Source organism: Salvelinus alpinus, chromosome 1, assembly GCF_045679555.1.
Source record: "Salvelinus alpinus chromosome 1, SLU_Salpinus.1, whole genome shotgun sequence".
Lineage (NCBI taxonomy): Eukaryota > Metazoa > Chordata > Actinopteri > Salmoniformes > Salmonidae > Salvelinus > Salvelinus alpinus.
Window position 1 is genome coordinate 31,907,745 of NC_092086.1, and position 23,582 is coordinate 31,931,326.

The following is a 23,582-nucleotide window of genomic DNA, read 5'->3' on the forward strand; positions in this document are numbered from 1 at the left end:
AAAACACCTATGTACAGACAGCTAGAAAAAGATTAGCCAAAAAATGGTAAGACTTAGAATTACTTGTATTTTATTAGAATCCCCATTAGCTGTTGTGAAAGCAGCAGCTACTCTTCCTGGGGTCCACCTTAAACATGACAATACAGAACATTTAACAAGAACAGCCCAAGGCCTGAACTACAAATCTGTGAAGGGTCAATCATTACAAATGGGCACACTTTTGTACATTAGAAAAATGTCTTACAATACTGAGACACTGGCTTTCTAGAGCAAATCAATTTAGTGCAGTTGAAGTGATTTACTTTAAACATTCCATCAAAGTAACATCTCACCACTAACCTTCAGAGAAAAGGTACATTCAATTGAATACATATAAAAACACTTTTTTATACAAATCATCAGTCACTATCATCTCTATTAGTGCATACTTTACATGTCTGGTTTACAAAAACAGACATGACCTTAGTCACAGAAACTAGCTCCCACTGTTCAAATAGACCACAGATTTTAAACGTAAAAGACTGACCTGTTATTAATCCTATGTGGATCAAAACTAGATTAACACATTTAATGAAATCTTTGGCAAATGTACACATTGTTTACAGAATACACAGATTATTGTCAAATACAATGTAGTAGTAACATGTATATTATTTGCACTGCTACCTGGTCATCTGTCATGTTCTAAATGGGCTTTGTTTAACAAATCATTTCTACCATTACAGGTTCTTAGTCCCCTCTCCATTGCAAATGATGAGGACAATAAAAACCAAGGTACATTCATTGCATGTAACATCTGACAATCAGACTAGCAACTGATTGCAGCTTGAATTTCAACTGTTTATGTATAAAATATACATATTTGTACTCTTAACCCTTAGAAAGATCAAGAAAATAGAGATATTAGTACAAATGCTATAATGCAATAAAATAAATCAACAATCAATGTGCCTACATTGTCAGGTGAAATTATACAACCTCCAGAATCATATAAAGAAATATTAATACTTGTATCAATGGTGATGATTTCATTGGGCTGTTTGGATAATAGATTTTTCTAGTTAAAGGCCCAGGGCAGTCAAAGACATGATTTTTCTGTTTTATAAATATTTCCAGACTATGATGTTGGAATAATACTGTGCAATTGTGAAAATGATGCCCTTTCAGTGCAAGAGCTGTTTGAAAAGACCACCTGAAATTTCAGCCTGCTTTGGTGGGCTGCCTGTTGACATCACCTGGCGGTAAATTAGTTAATAGACCAATAAGAAAGTTAGTTCCAAACATCTCTGACAATAACAGATATTGTTCAGTTTTTCCCTCCCCACTTAGACCTAAACAATTATTGCATGAGAACATGCTCTTTGCTAAGAAGCAATTTTTGTTTGTTTTAATTTAAAACAAATCACAGTAAGGTACTTAATTATTAGCCAGAAATGATTTGATATTGAGATAAAAACAGCTGCATTGGCCTTTAATGAAAAGTCAACCTGAGGTTTTACTCTATCTAGTTCTCGAGTCTAGAGGAACCCCTATCTGCCAGTGAGAGGACTGCAGTGCAGTGATCAGTATACGATTGTGTCTGTAGAAGGCCATCTCCATCACTGACGCTGCAGCTCCTTATACCTCCGGCTTCCCATCTTCTTCTCTGCCAGATTTTAAAGTAGGGGAGAGAACAAACAACTTGAGTATTAAATTAAAGGGACACTTTAAACTTATGAGAAACAACATTGTATGATACAGTTAAAGTACACCTTAGCCAAATACCTTTAAACTCAGTATTTCACAATTCCTGACATTTAATCGTAGTAAAAATTCCCTGTCTTAGGTCAGTTAGGATCACCACTTTATTTTAAGAATGTGAAATGTCAGAATAATAGTAGAGAGAATGATTTATTTCAGCTTTTATTTCTTTCATCACATTCCCATTTGGTCCGAAGTTTACATACACTCAATTCGTATTTGGTAGCATTGCCTTTAAATTGTAAAACTTGGGTCAAACGTTTTGGGTAGCTTTCCACAAGCTTCCCACAATAAGTTGGGTGAATTTTGGCCTATTCCTCCTGACACAGCTAGTGTAACCGAGTCAGGTTTGTAGGCCTCTTTGCTTGCACGTGCTTTCTCAGTTCTGCCCACAAATTTTCTATGGGATTGAGGTCAGGGCTTTGTGATGGCCACTTCAATACCTTGACTTTGTTGTCCTTAAGCCATTTTGCCACAACTTTGGAAGTATGCTTGGGGTCATTGTCCATTTGAAAGACCCATTTGCGACCAAGCTTTAACTTCCTGACTGATGTCTTGAAATGTTGCTTCAATATATTCACATAATTTTCCTTCCTCATGATGCAATCTATTTTGTGAAGTGCACCAGTCACTCCTGCAGCAAAGCACCCCCACAACATGATGCTGCCACCCCCGTGCTTCACGGTTGGGATGGTGTTCTTCGGCTTGCAAGCCTCCCCCTTTTTACTCCAAACATAACGATGGTCATTATGGCCAAACAGTTCTATTTTTCTTTCATCAGACCAGAGGACATTTCTCCAAAAAGTACAATCTTTGTCCCCATGTGCAGTTGCAAACCGTCTGGCTTTTTTATGGCGGTTTTGGAGCAGTGGCTTCTTCCTTGCCGAGCGGCCTTTCAGGTTATGTCGATATAGGACTCGTTTTACTGTGGATATAGATACTTTTGTACCCGTTTCCTCCAGCATCTTCACATGGTCCTCTGCTGTTGTTCTGGGATTGATTTGCACTTTTTGCAACAAAGTACGTTCATCTCTAGGAGACAGAACGCGTCTCCTTCCTGAGCGGTATGACAGCTGCGTGGTCCCATGGTGTTTATACTTGCATACTATTGTTTGTACAGATGAACGTGGTACCTTCAGGCGTTTGGAAATTGCTCCCGAGAATGAACCAGACTTGTGGAAGTCTACAATTCTTTTTCTGAGGTCTTGGCTGATTTCTTTTGATTTTCCCATGATGTCAAGCAAAGAGGCACTGAGTTTGAAGGTAGGCCTTGAAATACATCCACAGGTACCCCTCCAATTGACTCAAATGATGTCAACTAGCCTATCAGAAGCTTCTAAAGCCATGACATAATTTTCTGGAATTTTCCAAGCTGTGCAAAGGCACAGTCAATTTAGTGTATGTAAACTTCTGATCCACTGGAATTGTGATACAGTGAATTATAAGTGAAATAATCTGTCTGTAAACAATTGTTGGAAAAATGACTTGTGTCATGCACAAAGTAGATGTCCTAACCGACTTGCCAAAACTATAGTTTGTTAACAAGAAATTTGTGGAGTGTTTGAAAAACGAATTTTAATGACTCCAACCTAAGTGTATGTAAACTTCCGACTTCAACTGTATGTCTAGAAAGGCGTTTTTGTTCATCAACCAAATAATGTGTTAAGTTGAACACACCCATCTTGTTCCATGACTGTTATATTTGTCGCAGACTCCAACCTAGTGACTCGGTACCTACTGACACTGGGTGAAAGAGAGAAAGAAAGAGGGAGAGAATGAGAATCTCAAATGAAGGGCCTCTGTGTGTGTGTGTGTTCACTCCAGGCTGTGTGTTTTGATACCGCTGGCTGTAGTAGAAGTTGAGCACATTGTAAGAGGTAATGTAACAGGCACCGAGGACCAAGGAGACCAGGATGGAGAGGATGGCCAGAGCAGAGAGCACACACAGCAGACTGACCCCTCCCAGGGATAGCAGAAACACTGGAGGGAGAGGGAGGAGGTAGGAATAATGAGGAAAAACAAGAGAGTGAGAAAGGGTTTCAGTATTAGCCACCATCATTGTCCCTGATAGACAGGCATTCAGGCTAGTTGTTATACTACACAGATGGGAAGAGTGTATTGGCACTGTAGTAGTGGACAGTAGGTATTGTATAGGTAGCGTAGGGACTTACCCTCCAATAAAACTAAACCCACAGTGGCACCAATGAATGTAACAGTGGCAAAGGTCAGGAAAATCCCAATGGGTACAGTGGCCATGGCGCCAAATACCAACACAGCCATGGCTAAGAATGGGTGGCCATTGAGGTACTGCCCCATTGATGTGTTCATCAGCTCTGCCACCTAGTGAGGAGAGAGAAGGGTCGTGAACATGCTTCACATGACCTATTGTCCTATTAAGAAGTAATAGGTCCCTACATGCCTGTTACTGTTAGACCAAGAGTTTGTAACAGTGTTGCTGAAGAGGAGACAGGGTGCACTGTTACCTTGGGGTTATAGTACAGGCTGTCCATCATGCTACTCAAACTGCCTCGAAGCTGCAGTAGCCCTTTGGGGATAGTTGTCACATTGTTGCACTGCATTGTTTGGTTTCTGTCATGCACAGAAGAAGTGGAAGAAGAGGAGATAAGGCGAGGGGATGAGGGATACATTTACAAATAAATAAATGTTGCTATGTCACATAGTTTAGCTACCTCTCATGGATACACACACATATGAATACCGAGTATCTAGCTAGCTCACTTATAAGTATATTTCAGCAAAGCGCCTTGATGACACATCAGCTAACGTTTGTAGTAACAGTTAGCTGGGTTTCTTGGTTTGTTTACTTTCACTAACGTTAGCCTAGCTGAATAGCTAAAGCGATTTCCAACGACTTGCTAGCTAAAAAAAGCAAGCAACACATTGAGTTACTCCTCAATTCCACACGACTTTAATTTTAACACAGCAAATCGTGTAGTTCGCTACTAATCCAAACGTTTTGCAAAACTGTTCGTTACCTTCTTCTTCTATAATATTATGGCGGTCCGCAAACAAACGTTATCGTTGAATGCCGCCACCTACTGTACTGGAGTGTCTAGTCAATCATAGTTTACAGACTAAAGAACCAAACATTAAGAACAACTAAACCCTCCTATCTAATCCTGTACTACTCTGTTCGTTACCTACCTGTCAGTAAGTGTGCCGACTGGTTTGAAGCTGCGTGTGAACTATCGCGATGTTAACAAAAAGGTGTAAAATGCATAGAACAAAAATTACTAGGACTGAAAAGCATATCTGACTGATACATAGAAATAGAACCTATAGAACAAAAAACCCATTCAAGAAGTTTGCATCCAAATTATCTACCCTTCTCCCCAAGTGTACACAGAGAGGAATAGGCAGTGGTCAGTCTAAAAAAATACAACAAAAAAATCTTATACAAAGGACAACAGACAGAATCAAGGCTTGGACTGGCAACCCTGCAGTCTCAAGGCAAATACTACATCCCTTTCTTCACAGATAAAATTACATAACTGGTGATGAGAACTGCACCTGTATCTGGGAAATCATATGATACTGTAATACGAAAGTAAAATATCTAGGTTATGTAAGAGCCCAGGCAGCCAATAGATAACAACATGGAAGATCTCTATGCTGAGTGTGTTCACTGTGTGTGATATATCCCCTTCAGTGAGAGTGAGGGTAGTCTGGACAAAAAAATTATTCTAACATTTCCCTAGGTGTGGGCAGTGGGCTGTGCCTTCTCAAAAAGTAATCTGCAATAGTTTGGATCTCAGTACAATATGTGAGACACATTGAAATATAATTAATAGAACTGAAAAAACACAGACACATAGAAGACACATAGAAATGGAATATAACTGGCATCCCCATTCAAGAAGGTTACGTTCCAATTCTCTACCCTTCCCCCCAAGTGTACACAGAGACAGATAGGCAGTGGTCAGTCAAATAAATATTTGCTTACTGGTCATGAAAAACTAAAACAGAAAAGCAACAAAACAAGATGATGCAAAATAACTTGTCTGTACTTCATGACAGAGAAAATAACCAGAGCCTGCCCACTGGTCATTCTCAAGCATGCCTCTCTCCTTTGCGCTCTTGCGACCAGGGAAACACTGTGAGACATCTCACTCCTATTATCATAGCACCGGGGTTACACAAGTAGCCCTAAGTTCTATTTCAAATACTTGTTTCGATGTCTCACATTGGGATATAGCCACGTCCCATATCGCAGACATGCTATCTGAAGCCAGGGTAGTCCCAACAGTATCACCCCTCAAAGGCTCCGACACTGAGAACAGTATGTGCCAATGAAGTTGTAATGACTTCCAGTCGGTAAAACCTCAAAAGTATGAGTGGTGGCCCAACATGCCATCTCACAAATCTCTTATAAAGAGATGCCTTTGAACAGAGTTGACCCCCCTTACAGGAGGGCACCCAAGACACTAAAGAGTTGGTCACTGTTACGTCATGCGCAAAGCACGTACTGTACAAAAAAAGTGGAGACACTTCTTCCATAGAAGTGAAGGGAGGCGGTTGTAAAGCCATAAACTTTAAGGCGAGACAATTGCAATTGCAGCTGACCTTAGGCATAAATGCTGGGTTAGGCATTATCCATGTTACCTTGGATAACACCAGGTCAAACTGTAGGCATAACTGGTGGACTTTATTCAGAAAAGCCACCTTTAAGGAGGGATATTTCAACTCCACACTTTCCAGCGGCTCAAACGGTTGCTGTGAAATCAGCTCAAGCACAATAGACATATACCAAGACGGGGCTAAAGGCTTGGAGACTGGGCGTAAGCAGCGCGCTCCCTTCATGAAACGACATAACAGAGGGTGTTTCCTTACTGTGTTGTTAAACCCTATCGACAGGCCGGCTAGATAGACCTTAACAGTGGAGAAAGCCTTCCCTCTGTCCAAAAGGTCCTGTAAAAACCATACACATTTGGATACAGAGCGATTGGTAAGGAATTATCTATTTTAGATCACACCATGTCTCAAAACACACCACTTGTTTCCATACAGTGAGCTTGTAGAAGGGGCTCTGGCACTTTGGATAGTCTCAATGACTCCAAGAAGCAAGCCTGTCGCATTTATCTTCTCAAGAGCCAGGCCAAGAGGGCCATGGTTAATGTGTGAGGGTGGAACCTCTCTCTATTCACCTGGGTCAAGAGATCCCTGCGTAGCACTAGTTGCCAAGGCTCGTTGTAAAGAAGGAGAATCTCCACTGACAACAGTGTAGAGAGGTGTAGGCAGGAGGCAGTTGCAGGTTTGGAACTAGTGAATTTATTAAAGCACCATATATTAAAGCAAAACCCAAAGTGCAAAATAATAAAGTACTCAGGAAATAGGAGATTCCTCTCAGGAAAACAAGCAACATTTACAATGAACGACAAAGACAAATGACAGAGGGAGTATATATACAGTGATAGGGTGGGGATTGAAACCAGGTGTGTGTAATGATGACAAGACAAGTCCAGGGTTGATGAGTGAAGGGTGTTTGCCAGCAGCAGGTTCGGCAGCAGCTAGAAGGCCGGCGATGGCGAACGCCGGAGCTGGACAGGAGGGGGAGCAAAAGCGAAGGATGGTGTGAAAAAGAGCTCCCCTGGCCATCAAGGGGCTACAAAAATGAGAAATAATCCTACCCACATCCATATATTTTTTATTTAACTAGGCAAGTCAGTTAAGAACAAATTCTTATTTACAATGATGGCCTACCAAAAGCCAAAAGGCCTCCTGCGGGGACGGGGCCTGGGATTAAAAAAAGAAATTCATACAATATGACAAAACACACATCACAACAAGAGAGACACAACACTACATAAAGAGAGACCTAACACGGAACCCAAACCGGCTGCGCGCGTGCGCCATCGTGCGCTATCGTGCATAAATGTATTTTGCCCCCCCACACCAAACGCGATCACGACACGCAGGTTAAAATATCAAAACAAACTCTGAACCAATGACATTAATTTGGGGACAGGTAGAAAAGCATTAAACATGTATGGCAATTTAGCTTGCACTTGCTAGCTAACGTTAATTAGTCCTATTTAGCTAGCTTGCTGTTGCTAGCTAATTTGTCCTGGGATATAAACATTGAGTTGTTATTTTACCTGAAATGCACAAGGACCTCTACGCCGACAATTAATCCACACATAAAACGGCCAACCGAATCGTTTCTAGTCATCTCTCCTCCTTCCAGGCTTTTTCATCTTTGAACTTATATGGTGATCACATCTAAACTTTCATTGTATTACCACGACAACCGGCAACAAAGTTAATCTTTCAATCACCCACGTGTGTATAACCAATGAGGAAATGGCACGTGGGTACCTGCTTCTATAAACCAATGAGGAGATGACTTTCAGCGCGATCTGCGTCAGAAATAGGAACGACTTCTATTTTAGCCCTTGGCGTCGCAGACGCTCGTTGGCACGCGCGAGCAGTGTAGGTGCAATAATTGAATAACATGGATTTCTAAATTTATTTTGCGACGCTCGCGCACGCGACGTGTCTGGTCAGCATGTTAGACAACAACATAACAAGGCAGCAAAACATGAAAACACAGCATGGTAGCAACACAACATGACAACAACATGGTAGCAACACAACATGGTAGAAGCACAAAAACATGGTACAAACATTATTGGGCAAAGTCAACAGCACAAAGGTCAAGAAGGTAGAGACAACAATACATCATATAAAGCAGCCACAACTGCCTGTAAGAGTGTTCATGATTGAGGCTTTGAATGAAGATATTGAGACAAAACTGTCCAGTTTGAGTGTTTGTTGCAGCTCTTTCCAGTCGCTAGCTGCAGCGAACTGAAAAGAGGAGCGATCCAGGGATGTGTGTGCTTTGGGGACGTTTAACAGAATGTGACTGGCAGAACGGGTGTTGTATGTAGAGAATGAGGGCTGCAGTAGATATCTCAGATAGGGGGGAGTGAGGCCTAAGAGGGTTTTATAAATAAGCATCAACCAGTGGGTCTTGCGACGGGTATACAGAGATGACCAGTTTACAGAGGAGTATAGTGTGCAGTGATGTGTCCTATAAGGAGTATTGGTGGCAAATCTGATGGCCGAATGGTAAAGAACATCTAGCCGCTCGAGAACACCCTTACCTGCCGATCTATAAATTATGTCTCCGTAATTTAGCATGGGTAGGATGGTCATCTGAATAGTTTGGCAGCTGGGGTGAAAGAGGAGTGATAACAATAGAGGAAACCAAGTCTTGATTTAACTTTAGCCTGCAGCTTTGATATGTGCTGAGAGAAGGACAGTGCACCATCTAGCAATACTCCCAATTACTTGTATTTTTTTAACCTTTATTTAACTAGGCTGCCCAGGAACAGTCTTATACTGCCCAGTAACAGTCTTATACTGCCCAGGAACAGTGGTTTAACCTCCTTGTTCAGGAGCAGAATGACAGATTTGTACCTTGTCAGCTCGGGGATTCGAACTTGCAACCTTTCGGTTACTAGTCCAACGCTCTAACCACTAGGCTTCCCTGCCTCCCCAAGGTATGAGGTAACTACCTCTAAACCCTCAGAGGTAGTAATAACACCTGTGGGAAGAGGGGCATTCTTCTTACCAAACCACATGACCTTTGTTTTGGAGGTGTTCAGAACAATGATAAGGGTAGAGAAAGCTTGTTGCTCTACAACAAAGATTTCTTAGTGTACATTTAACACAACAGCTGGGGAGGGGCCAGCTGAGTATAAGACTGTATCATCTGCTTATAAATGGATGAGAGTTTCCTACTGCCTGAGGTATGTTGTTGATGTAAATTGAGAAGAGCGTGGGGCCTATGATTGAGCCTTGGGGTACTCCCTTAGTGATAGGCAGTGGCTGAGACAGCAGATTTTCGGACTTTATACACTGTACTCTTTGAGAGAGGTAGTTAGCAAAGCAGGCCAAAGACCGCTCAGAGACACCAATACTCCTTAGTATGTCAGATCTCTCCAAAAGGAGTTGTGGTTGTGGAGTCAGGTGCAAGAGAAAGTAAGTTTCCGAAAAGGGCATTTAATAAAAAGGGTCCAAAGAACAGGAAAAACAGGACTACAACGGTAGCCTCAAAACACCTGTACAACAGAACCTAAAAAAACGCAACCCAAAACTGAACAACAGAAAACGCAACAATCCCGCACAAACCCAGAGGAAATGGCGAGATTTAAATACCCCCCCCTAATTACCCAAATAGAACACAGGTGAAACACAAGACAGACATAACCAAAAGAAAAGGAAAAAGGATCGGTGGCAGCTAGTAGACCGGCGACGACGACCGCAGAGCGCCGCCCGAACAGGGAGAGGAGCCACCTTCGGTGGAAGTCGTGACAGGCCCACAAGAATGGAATGGTCTGCCATATCAAAAGTCAATAAAAATAGCAGCACAATATTGCTTAGAATCAAGGGCAAATGGTGACATCATTGAGGACCTTTAAGGATGCAGTGACACATCCATAACCTGAGTGGAAACCAGATTGCATACCCGAGAGAATACTATAGACATCAAGAAAGCCAGTCAGTTGATTATTGACAAGTTTTTCCAACACTTTTGATAAACAGGGCAAAATAGAAATAGGCCTATAACAGTTAGGATTAGCTTGATCTCCCACTTTAAAGAAAGGACGAACTGTGGCTGCCTTCCAAGCAATGGGAACCTGCCCAGAAAGGAGAGACAGGTTAAAAAGGTTAGAGATAGGCTTTGCGATGATAGGGGCAGCAACCTTAAAGAAGAAAGGGTCTAAACCATCTGACCCAGATGTGTTTTTGGGGTCAAGTTTAAGGAGCTCCTTTAGCACCTCGGACTCAGTGACTGCCTGAAGGGAGAAACTTTGTAGTGCGGCAGGGGAAAAAGAGGGAGAAGCATCGGGGATAGTTGCATAAGAAGGGGTGGGAGATGAGGAAATGTTGGATGGGCAAGGAGGCATGGCTGAGTCAAATAGGAGTCCTGACTTAATGAAGTGGTGATTAAAGAGCTCAGCCATGTGCTTCTTGTCAGTAACAACCACATCATCAACATTAAGGGACATGGGCAGCTGTGAGGAGGGTTTATTCTCCAGGTCTTTAACTGTTTTCCAGAACTTCTTGGGGTTAGACCCACAGAGAGAGAACTGCTCCGTAAAGTAATTAACTTTGGCCTTCCGGATAGCCTGAGTGCACTTATTTATCATTTGCCTGAACGATAGCCAGTCAGCCTGAGTATGTGTGTGCCAAGCCTTTCGCCAAATGCAATTCTTGAGGTGGAGTAACTCTGCAAGATCACGGTCGAACCAGGGGCTGAACCTGTTTATAATTCTAATTTTCTTTATGAGGGTGTGTTTGTTAACAATACCACTGAAAATATCAAAAAAGAAGGTCCAAGCGTCTTCGACAGAGGGGATCAAGCTGATTCTATACCATTTTACAGAAGCCAGTTCATGAAGGAAGGCTTGCTCATTAAAGTTTTTTAGCAAGCGTCTATGACATATCAGGACAGGTCATTTCACTGAGCAGCCATTACGAACACAGGCTGTTAAACAGTGATCACTAAGGTCATTACAGAAAACACCAGACTGATACCTATCAGGATTATTTGTGAGGATAACATCGAGGAGAGTAGCCTTTCTGGGTGTTTGGAGTCATACATTGTGGGATTGGTGATAATCTGAGAAATATTTAGGGAGTACCATTGCTTTAGGACTTGGTCAGGTTGTTTAAGCATATCCCAGTTTAGGTCACATAGCAGGAAAAATTCAGACTTAGTGTAAGGGGCCAGGAGAGAGCTTAGGGCAGATAGGATACAAGCCGATGGAGGACGATAGCACCCAGCAACAGTCAACAAAGAGCTATTTGAAAGTTTAATGCTTAAAACCAGCAAATCATATTGTTTGGGGACAGACTTGGTAGAGACAACCGAGCACTGAAGGTGATCCTTGGTAAAGATTCACTCCCCCACCTTTGGAAGATCTGTCTTGCCGAAAAGGGTTATTTACATTTACATTTACATTTAAGTCATTTAGCAGACGCTCTTATCCAGAGCCAAAAAGGTTAACATCAGTATTTAAAACACTTCCTTAACCACGTCTCAGTAATGACCAACACATCTGGATTGATCAGGTAAGATGAATACAAAGCTGGCGAGAGGTGGTTAGAATAGGATTGGAGGCCAAAAGTCTGTGTAACCAATAGAGAGTCAGAGTCCCGAGTGTGGGAACAAACATAGTCTGTCCCACAGTTGGATAAAGAAAGTTTGTAGTCAAAGTACGCAGGAGTCATGAGGCAAACAGCAAAATATTTAAAAAAATTATATATAACGACTTGGGGCTAGCCATTATAAGTTCACAGTTACTCGCCCCAACAGTGCGTCTGTGCTGTTGGCGAGCGAAAGCTCGAGAGAGAGAGAGAGAGAGAGAGAGAGAGAGAGAGAGAGAGAGAGAGAGAGAGAGAGAGAGAGAGAGAGAGAGAGAGAGAGAGAGAGAGAGAGAGAGAGAGAGAGAGAGAGAGAGAGAGAGAGAGAGAGAGAGAGAGAGAGAGAGAGAGAGAGGAACAGAGAGAGGTCACGATCAGATGAGCTCCTGCATTTTTCAGCATTTTCTTTAAAAAGATAGGTTTAGAGTTAGATAAACTTGGATTTTTTGTCAGGAACACATACAGGATGCTACCCTCTACTACATAACCTTCACTTCAAATCAAAACTCAAAACCTACAACCTGATTTTGGACGGAATTACGGAATCACCTGAAAAGTTCACAACAACCAAGGTTTATAATTCTTTACAGCATATTCTCTGGAAAACAACAGAAACCTGAAAACACCACCCAACCTGGAACTGAGTGAGTAATGTTTAGTCTGAAACTATATTCTATTTCCAAAAGCCAAGAAGAAAAATACATGACATTACTTTATAAGGCCTGAATGGTAACATAATTCTTCCAAGCTTGATACAGCTTCAACTAGCACTGACGTGCCAAGTGAGAGGTGTCAAAGCACATTAGCCCAACAATGGCAGGAGAGTCGAATAGTCTACCCCAACCAAATGGAGAGGCCTTAGAAGCTGCCTCCCGCTGTTCAGAGGTAATTAAAATACATTACCCTGTGAGTGTTAAGAATGATAAGGCAAGAAAAGATCACAAAATGAAGCTTCTTATGGAAAATCAAGAGACACTTTTTGCTGACTATTACAAAAATGGGAACATCAGCAACCTTATCTTCCACACAAACCATCCCCTGGCATGGCACAGTGCTATATTAGCACACTACCCCTCTGTCAAGAGAGGGGGGGTTAACGAGGGGTGGAAACTCAGGATTCTTGACAACGAGGACGAGGAGTCAGCTAATATAAATCTATATAAGTCTGGAACAGTAATGGTACAGGGCAACCACAAACAGTTTCAGCTGGACTTTCACCTAATCAAAGAACTAGCCCAGCAGGAGAAGCTCTCCCTTGATAAAGATACCCCCACCCCAAGTGGGTCAGACCAGACCTCCTCACCATATAACCCCACAGACGAGCAACCCTCAGCAAACAGTCAACCTCCCAATACAGAGCACTCCTCCCTCATTGAAATGAAGGATAAATTTACCCAGCTGGAGGTAAGGCAGGTGGAGCTGGAACAGCAGGTGATTACACTCCAGTCAGCACAGACCCATACAACAGTCCAGCACAACAACCCCTTAACCAGACCAGGAGAGCTGGAGGTGGAGAGAGACATATCTGCACTCTGTACAGTGGTGAGACAACTTCAACAGGAGAAAGAGCAGAAGCAGGAGCAGAACAAAGCACTAGAGGAGAGGATCAGACTGCTGGAGGAGAGCGAGAGGGGGATGGAGGAGAGGATCAGACTGCTGGAGGAGAGGTTGAGGGGGATGGCATGTGACAGAGAACAACCCACTAGGGAGGTGGCCATCCCCACAGAGACGCCAGCAGAACAGCCCACCTCAGCACCCGACAAAAGTCTCGACACCACAGCAGAACAGTCCACACCAGACCCTGACCATAGAGTCGACATCACAGCAGAACAGACAAAAGAAAAACCCCAAGCCCAGCAGCTCTCACCCCCTCTGAGCACCCCCCCTGTCAGCCACCCCGATAGCCCTCCTGACAACCCCCCCACACCCACTGAGGACAAACACAAGACACAGATTTTTCTCCTTATGGACTCAAATGGGAAATATATAGAAGAAAAAAAACTTTTTCCCAAACACAGTGTGTCTAAACTCTGGTGTCCAAACACCCAGTGCGCCCTAGACCTTCTGTCTGAGGACAAACTAGGCTCACCTAGCCACATAATAATACACACAGGCACAAACGACCTGAGAGCACAGCAGGAAAGGGTGGCCACAGCACTGAAGGGAGTGATTGAAAAAGCTTCTTCTACTTTCCCCAACGCACAAGTGGTTATCTCCACCCTGCTACCACGAAAAGACTTCCACCCTGCTACAATACAGCGGGTAAACGCAAGCATTTCCCGTGACTGTGCCTCAAAACCAAATGTTTTTCTGGCCCACCACTCCACCCTGGACTTGAACAGCCTCTATGACCAGGTCCACCTCTACAAGGCAGCAGTGCCCACCTTTGCCCGGACTCTAAAGGACATCGCTCTCAAACGAAGCCCCAACACTTCACACAGGAGCAACAGATCAATAGACACCCCACCCAGACCAGCGAGACACCCTCCAAGACCTCCAGGACCCCCCCCTAGACCTACACACCCCCCCCACATCAACCATGCCCACACCCAATTTAGGCCCCCTCAGATCAGACCCATGCCACTCCTGCCCACCCCATGCACCCCACCCCCGCAAAGAGGGCATCAACATGGAAGTCACACATACGCCCAGATAGTGAGCGGGCAAACAGGCCCAACCCCCACTCTTACACTCGCCCAAGCCAACGGCATGTACCAGATGCTCAGCAGGCTCTGCTCACACTTACTGGCCTGAGGCCAAACCCCGACCAACAACATTGGACACTTTATGGAACAAAAAGCCTTCACTATATCATCCTGGAATATCCAAGGTCTGAGGTCATCTGCCTTTGGCCTAAAGAGCAGGAACCCGGACTTCACCAAAGAAATCGGTACTGCAGACATTGTCATCCTGCAAGAAACATGGTATAGAGGAGACGGACCCACTGGTTGCCCTCTAGGTTACAGAGAGCTGGTAGTCCCATCCACCAAACTACCAGGTGTGAAACAGGGAAGGGACTCAGGGGGAATGCTAATTTGGTATAGAGCAGACCTAACTCACTCCATTAAATTAATCAAAACAGGAACATTTTACATTTGGCTTGAAATTCAAAAGGAAATTATCTTAACAGAGAAAAATGTCCTCCTGTGTGCTACCTATATCCCCCCACTAGAATCCCCATACTTTAATGAAGACAGCTTCTCCATCCTGGAGGGGGAAATCAATCATTTCCAGGCCCAGGGACATGTATTAGTCTGTGGCGACCTAAATGCCAGAACTGGACAGGAACCTGACACCCTCAGCACACAGGGGGACAAACACCTACCTGGAGGTGACAGCATTCCCTCCCCCATATGCCCACCTAGGCACAACTATGACAACATAACCAACAAAAACGGGTCACAACTCCTGCAGCTCTGTCGCACGCTGGGTATGTACATAGTCAATGGTAGGCTTCGAGGGGACTCCTATGGTAGGTACACCTATAGCTCATCTCTTGGCAGTAGCACTGTAGACTACTTTATCACTGACCTCAACCCAGAGTCTCTCAGAGCGTTCACAGTCAGTCCACTGACACCCCTATCAGACCACAGCAAAATCACAGTCTACTTGAACAGAGCAATACTCAATCATGAGGCATCAAAGCCAAAGGAACTGAGTAACATTAAGAAATGCTATAGATGGAAGGAATGCAGTTTGGAAACCTACCAAAAAACAATTAGGCAACAGCAAATTCAATCCCTTTTAGACAACTTCCTGGGTAAAACGTTCCACTGCAATAGTGAAGGTGTAAACTTGGCAGTAGAAAATCTTAACAGTATATTTGACCTCTCAGCTTCCCTATCAAATCTAAAAATCTCAAATAGAAAACCGAAGAAAATGAACAACAATGACAAATGGTTTGATAAAGAATGCAAAAATCTAAGAAAGAAATTGAGAAACCTGTCCAACCAAAAACATAGAGACCCGGAAAACCTGAGTCTACGCCTTCACTATGGTGAATCACTAAAACAATACAGAAATACACTACGGAAAAAGAAGGAACAGCACGTCAGAAATCAGCTCAATGTAATTGAAGAATCCATAGACTCTAACCAATTCTGGGAAAATTGGAAAACACTAAACAAACAACAACACGAAGAATTATCTATCCAAAATGGAGATGTATGGGTAAACCAATCTTTTTGGCTCTATAACAAAGAATAAAGAGCAAAAACATATACATGATCAAATACAAATCCTAGAATCAACTATTAAAGACTACCAGAACCCACTGGATTCTCCAATTACCTTGAATGAGTTACAGGACAAAATAAAAACCCTCCAACCCAAAAAGGCCTGTGGTGTTGATGGTATCCTTAATGAAATGATCAAATATACAGACAACAAATTCCAATTGGCTATATTAAAACTCTTTAACATCGTCCTTAGCTCTGGCATCTTCCCCAATATTTGGAACCAAGGACTGATCACCCCAATCCACAAAAGTGGAGACAAATTTGACCCCAATAACTACCGTGGAATATGCGTCAACAGTAACCTTGGGAAAATACTCTGCATTATCATTAACAGCAGACTCGTACATTTCCTCAATGAAAACAATGTACTGAGCAAATGTCAAATTGGCTTTTTACCAAATTACCGTACAACAGACCATGTATTCACCCTACACACCCTAATTGACAACCAAACAAACCAAAACAAAGGCAAAGTCTTCTCATGCTTTGTTGATTTCAAAAAAGCCTTCGACTCAATTTGGCATGAGGGTCTGCTATACAAATTGATGGAAAGTGGTGTTGGGGGTAAAACATACGACATTATAAAATCCATGTACACAAACAACAAGTGTGCGGTTAAAATTGGCAAAAAACACACACATTTCTTCTCACAGGGTCGTGGGGTGAGACAGGGATGCAGCTTAAGCCCCACCCTCTTCAACATATATATCAACGAATTGGCGCGGGCACTAGAACAGTCTGCAGCACCCGGTCTCACCCTACTAGAATCCGAAGTCAAATGTCTACTGTTTGCTGATGATCTGGTGCTTCTGTCACCAACCAAGGAGGGCCTACAGCAGCACCTAGATCTTCTGCACAGATTCTGTCAGACCTGGGCCCTGACAGTAAATCTCAGTAAGACCAAAATAATGGTGTTCCAAAAAAGGTCCAGTCGCCAGGACCACAAATTCCATCTAGACACCGTTGCCCTAGAGCACACAAAAAACTATACATACCTCGGCCTAAACATCAGCACCACAGGTAGCTTCCACAGAGCTGTGAACGATCTGAGAGACAAGGCAAGAAGGGCATTCTATGCCATCAAAAGGAACATAAATTTCAACATACCAATTAGGATCTGGCTAAAAATACTTGAATCAGTCATAGAGCCCATTGCCCTTTATGGTTGTGAGGTCTGGGGTCCGCTCACCAACCAAGATTTCACAAAATGGGACAAACACCAAATTGAGACTCTGCATGCAGAATTCTGCAAAAATATCCTCCGTGTACAACGTAGAACACCAAATAATGCATGCAGAGCAGAATTAGGCCGATACCCACTAATTATCAAAATCCAGAAAAGAGACGTTAAATTCTACAACCACCTAAAAGGAAGCGATTCCCAAACCTTCCATAACAAAGCCATCACCTACAGAGAGATGAACCTGGAGAAGAGTCCCCTAAGCAAGCTGGTCCTAGCGCTCTGTTCACAAACACAAACACACCCCACAGAGCCCCAGGACAACAGCACAATTAGACCCAACCAAATCATGAGAAAACAAAAAGATAATTACTTGACACATTGGAAAGAATTAACAAAAAAACAGAGCAAACTAGAATGCTATTTGGCCCTAAACAGAGAGTACACAGTGGCAGAATACCTGACCACTGTGACTGACCCAAACTTAAGGAAAGCTTTGACTATGTACAGACTCAGTGAGCATAGCCTTGCTATTGAGAAAGGCCGCCGTAGGCAGACATGGCTCTCAAGAGAAGACAGGCTATGTGCTCACTGCCCACAAAATGAGGTGGAAACTGAGCTGCACTTCCTAACCTCCTGCCCAATGTATGACCATATTAGAGAGACATATTTCCCTCAGATTACACAGATCCACAAAGAATTTGAAAACAAATCCAATTTTGATAAACTCCCATATCTACTGGGTGAAATTCCACAGTGTGCCATCACAGCAGCAAGATTTGTGACCTGTTGCCACAAGAAAAGGGCAACCAGTGAAGAACAAACACCATTGTAAATACAACCCATATTTATGCTTATTTATTTTAACTTGTGTGCTTTAACCATTTGTACATTGTTACAACACTGTATATATATAATATGACATTTGTAATGTCTTTCTTGTTTTGAAACTTCTGTATGTGTAATGTTTACTGTTAATTTGTATTGTTTATTTCACTTTTGTGTATTATCTACCTCACTTGCTTTGGCAATGTTAACACATGTTTCCCATGCCAATAAAGCCCCTTGAATTGAATTGAATTGAATTGAGAGTGTGTGGTGGAGGTACCTGTACCAGACAGGGGGAGACAGGCCAGGGCAGACGGTGAACAGATCGCCAGGTGGAATCCAAGCAGCAGTGCAGCAGGCAATGGGAGAAGGTGTGTGTCACACCCACTTGGAAGAAGCCTTTATTTCTGGAGGCAGATTTCTTGTAGAAAATGCCAGTGAATGGTCTTTGAACAGCAGGAAGGGGCTTCAGAGGATGCTTCAAAGACTCCTGACACTGGTTGGGACAAAAGCCCTTTTACTTCACACCTTAGTGCTAATTGAATTTGTATCTGGTCTGTCCTTTCAAGCCTGGGAGCTCAGTTCCAGGTTGGAATGGTGTCCTCAGGTCTCTGTTTGTTTGCTAGAGCACCCTCTGTGTAGCTTGGAAAAAGAAAACCTTGGAAGCAGTAATCTCTACGGTTAATTGTGGTCAAAATCTGGAGTGAAGGCCATGCTGTGGAGAGTAGCATCCTGCATATGTACCTGCCGAAAAATCCAAGTTCATCTAACTCCAAATCTATCCTTTCGTAAAAAACATGTTGAAAGATGTGAGAGCTCACATTAAGCTGTGTCTCTCTCTCTCTGAGGGGGGCGTGTCCTCTACAATCCTACAAATCCTTACCCACATACGCAGTCAGGCACTAGCCTTTTGGGGGTCCTAAGCCCAAAATGTTGACTTTTTAACGTTCATTTCCTGCAATCTTACACATTTTGCCATGGATCATAGAGATAATGTTTCAGTTTTATAGCAAGGGCACATTTTGCAGTTTTACAGGTAATGCCTTGCAATTCTACACATTTTGCCATAGGGTGCAGAGAAATGTTTGCCGTTTTTAAGCTAATTTCCTTAAATTCTACACATTTTGCCTTGACTTATGGTATGTTAATATGATATCTGAGTGAGAGTTACTTACCAGAGCTGGCTAGGCTAACTTGCTGACATGGGCTAATTGAGTGACTGCCAGTGACCCCAACTGAATTCCTAATATTTGGAAAGTGATCTGCGGGCCGTGCCGCCTGTTACCCAATTCCTTGCATAGAGCATTACCTTTGGCCAAGGGTGTGCTGGTATATGCAATCTCAGTGGTACATCTCCTGCTATCGCAAAGAACAACGGGCAGTGCGTATTTTTGTGCGATGTGAAAAGATCTATGCTGGCTAGACCGTATCTCTCCCAGTCTTGGTTCACCACCTCGGGATGGAACCTCCAATCCCTGTATAGGGGATTCCCTCTGGACAACAAGTTCGCTCTCACATTCAGTACGCCTGGGACATGACTCACGTGTAGTGAAAGTAGGTGTGCCCTGCTCCACAAAATAATCCTGACAGCTATTCTGTGTAGATGCAGAGAGCGAGTGCCACCCTGGCAGTTGATGTATGCCACCCCAGTAGTATTGTCTGTCCCAACAAGCTCTTACAGTCTCACTGCAGAATTAGACATTCATCCACGTTCTCCAAATGTCAAATTTCAAAGTTGTTCCAAACGCCAAATTTCAACGTTATTTAGTTAGTCTTACTGCTCTGTATCGTTCCATTTCTCCAAACATCACATTTTGAAGCTAAGGGTTAAGTTTAGGCACTCATTACGAATGGTTAGCGTAAGGGTTAAGGTTTGGGATAGTGGGATCAGTAGTGGGATCAATAGTGGGATCAGACACACAACCTTCTGATCCAGAGTTGCAGTCATTCCAATGGGTAACGGTTAAGGTTAGGGATATGGTTGAACAGGGAGAGGCACTGTTGGAACAACATGATGTGGCTGTCCGATAGCGTAGCCCGATAAGAGAGAGATCCCAGTATTCTATTTTATGTGTGGGCATCAAAGAGCTCTTTTTCTGGTTGATCTTGAACCATAACTCTTTGAGGTGGGTTACAAGGGAAGCCGTGTCTCATACCGCTTGCTTGGGTGCTATAGCCTCCACACACTTGCTGAATGTACGGGAAGATAGGGCTAGCCCGAAGGGAACAGCAAGGTATTCGTAGGCTGTGTCTTCAATGGCGAACCTGAGAAGCTTCCTGTGAGCAGGCAGAATATTTATGTGAAAATAAGCATCCTGAGGTCGACTGGTGAACCAGTTGCCTTGACAAATAGAGCAAGACAGCACATTGATAGTAAGCATATGGAACGTGAACTTCCTCAAGAAGCTGTTGAGGACCCGTATGTCCAAAAGGGAACCAGGAAGTACCGGGAGTATAAGCCTAGATTGTTACAATGAGCGAAGGGGGGGAACATAAGAGCGGACTCAGAAGAGGAAGCCGGGATGAATGCACAAAAAGGTTTATTGATCACAGAGAAATGGGGAGTGCAGAACCGGGGTAGCTCAGAAAAACCAGGAGGGTGGAGTGAGGTTGGAGTTGGCTGAGTAGAACAGGTCCTGAGGGGAATCGAAGGTGATGGTGGTGAGTGATATACAGAGCAAGGTGGTTGGTGGTGAGATGTGGAACAGGAGACAGGAGCCAGAGACAGAGCGGTAACTGCAAGGAGAGGACACAAATGGTGTAAGGCAGGAAAACGAGCAAAGCAGCACAACAGGATCTTGAGAATAGACAAAAGGCTAGAATGATAACTGACTGAGCAGAGATTACGATCTGGCAGAGTGGAGGTGGCAGGAATGAGTATGTGGAGGTGGCAGGAATGAGTATATGTAGAGGTCTTGATTTATGGGACGATTTGCAGCTGGTAGGGATCTGCTCTGACTCCAGCACACCTGTCTCCAACCACACAATCACAACTGCAGGTTAAGACAATACCGGATGAACACCAGAGGGCGTAGTGGGCGCAGATGTGACATAGATGGCTCAAAGCCACTGATATTACTCTGCCCCTTTGATTAGTAGAGAGGAAATTGTCTGCTCTAGTATGCAGTCTGAGTCGCCATTTGCTATTGAAACCAAAACTCTGTTGAAAATGGGTGGCTTCATAGAGAACTGCAGTCTGTACCCCTTTATGACTGTGGACAAGACCCAGGGCTGGACTGCCAGTTCCCTACTCTTGCGGTGAGTCGCCCACAAGTCTGATGACTCTCACACACCAGTGTCATATTTTTGCTCTGTACCCTAGGCAAGGCGCCTGGATGCAACAAACTTTTGTATTACAAAGCACAGTGTTAAAACACTGGGCAATTTGTCTTCCTGCCTCTCTTGCTTGTGAAAGCGCCAATGAGAGAGTTATGGCACAGGGGGTGAGGCCCCTCCCATCTTCCCTGTGAGCGGATGCATAGAGATTAGCTGCTCTATATGAGCGGCAGGGTTTTAGGACAAGGACAAGGAGTGAACTGTTGGATGCTCCTCAGAAGCCCTTCTTTCCCCCAAGGGATTCAGGGTGCAGGACCCTGATGCGGTAGCAGCGAAAGACCGCCTCCCCTACTGTTAGCCTCTGTTAGGAGAGCCGAACTGTGGGTTAGCTGCCTGCTGCATTTCTGTGGGTTTTGAGTTACGTTAAACCCTGAAGCCCTGGCTCGTGGAAGGGGAGACCGGGTTACCACAGTACCCAGGTCTACAGGGCAAGCAGAAGTTGAAGGCTTCACCTTCATTCTTGCAGAGTTTGTACTTCTGCTGCATGGTTAATTCGGCACTATAGGAGCATCAAGGAAATCTGCCTATTCTTTGTACGAGAGGTTGGACAAGTTGAACCACACCGCTCTCTCCCCCGCGCGCCATAAGACTCATGGTGCACCCACAGCCTCTGGAGGCTCGGAAGTTGAGATCTGCAATGACGCAGATCTTGTCCCATTGGTCCTGGTTGGCTGTACCTTTGACTTAGAGAATGCTCATCTCTTGTAACAAATCGACCTGGTAAGCCAACAGTAGAGACGTTACATTCAACGCCCGTACTGAACATGCCACAGACACGTATACCTTTTGGAATATGGAGGCGGTGAAGCACTCCATCTTCCCAGGGAGATCAGTGCTGTTCATACTTTCCTCCCATTGAACCAGTCCCTCTTGGCACTGCCACCCCCCATGGGTGCAGGCCATGTATTTGTCATTGCGTGCTGATGTGCGCTGAGGGAGGAAGAGTACCTCGAGCCAATGGTCTTGAATCTCCTTTTCCTCCTCTCCCTACTTTCACTTCTCGTCCTCCTTGCTGTTTCATCTTGATACAGCAAATCGAGGACCCCGTATTCCATAAGGTATGTGGGGTAGCCTCAAGACAAGTTGTTTGGGGGCTGCTCTGCACACTCGCCGATGGAGGGAGTTTGCAGGCAGTGCCCTACAATGTACACAGTACTTGTATTATTAAGCAAGTAAATCCAAGACACTCAATTTAGAATGTATGTTACGTTTCGTATGGTATGTATTAATTTGTGGATGTCCATCACCCATTTTGTATGATATGTTAGGAATAACAATTTGTATTATATGTTACGAATTTGCAAATCATACAATATGTTATGAATTTGCTAAATTTACAATATGTTACAAAATCTGCAAAACTTATGTTATGTTATGAATTCTAGCTAGGTGGCTAGGATAATAACGTTAGCTAGCTGGCTAGGATGCTAATGTTAGCTAGCTGGTTAACGTTAGCTAGTCAGCTAGCTTGCTAAATAGTGATTTTCGTAAATTAACTTTGTCTCTACATTAACTAACATATTCCTCTCAACTGTACATTTTTTTGCATGATTCGTTTTAATTACTTACATTTGCTTCCATCCTAGTATTTTTGTCAGCCATCTTTGCTGAAGAATATCTCCAGCACAGGGTCGCATACCGTCAAATTAGTCATGAGAACCACTCGATATGATTGGTCATAGCCCAATGGTCGTCGCAGAGGATTTGCATAAAGTTGGGAAATTTTAAACTTTTTTACATCCTCCCACGCCACGTTTATGCCACCCAACGGTCCCCCGCTCTCCGCTTCCCAAGGCTTTTCTTCCATTGAAAATAAATGGGAAGCGGTGTTTCAATGCACGGCACCACATGCTAGTGTACACGGCAGGGCAAAAGAGCTTTCATTGTCTGCTTATATACCCCCTTTATTTATTTATCCTATAGTTCAGGGAGAATACTGTAAGAACAGCCCATGTTCTGAATTCTGTCCTCTACATTTCAAAAGTCTTAGCTTGCTCATTAATGTCTTAATTGAAATTACGTATTGCCTCTTATCCGCTCGTCATTCCCTTATGCCATAGTTTGTACATCGCAATTTTAAGTAGAAA

General features: G+C 43.6%; 1 protein-coding gene and 1 long non-coding RNA gene across 12 annotated transcripts; both read right to left on the bottom strand.

Annotated features, from left to right (window-relative positions):
* Positions 1 to 51: 51 nt before the first annotated feature.
* LOC139573441 (lipid droplet assembly factor 1-like) lies at positions 52 to 23,135 on the bottom strand. Of its 11 annotated transcripts, none has more exons than XM_071396896.1 (7): positions 23,065 to 23,128; positions 22,444 to 22,633; positions 4,224 to 4,329; positions 3,912 to 4,080; positions 3,582 to 3,720; positions 3,418 to 3,483; positions 52 to 1,645 (listed from the first exon to the last, which is right to left on the bottom strand). In XM_071396896.1, the coding sequence occupies exons 2-7, from the start codon at positions 22,548 to 22,550 to the stop codon at positions 1,618 to 1,620; spliced, it is 615 nt and encodes a 204-aa protein (XP_071252997.1). In that variant the 5' UTR covers positions 22,551 to 22,633; positions 23,065 to 23,128; the 3' UTR covers positions 52 to 1,617. The 11 variants fall into 11 exon arrangements, 8 of the variants coding, with proteins under 8 accessions (XP_071252997.1, XP_071252976.1, XP_071253036.1 ...); XR_011674598.1 differs by having other exon boundaries at positions 1,456 to 1,645; positions 3,330 to 3,483; positions 23,065 to 23,132; XM_071396875.1 differs by having other exon boundaries at positions 3,418 to 3,720; positions 23,065 to 23,134.
* On the bottom strand, positions 20,683 to 21,092 carry LOC139573486 (uncharacterized). Its single transcript, XR_011674612.1, has 2 exons — positions 20,993 to 21,092; positions 20,683 to 20,895 (listed from the first exon to the last, which is right to left on the bottom strand). It is a non-coding gene; the product is annotated as an uncharacterized lncRNA (long non-coding RNA).
* Positions 23,136 to 23,582: the final 447 nt, after the last annotated feature.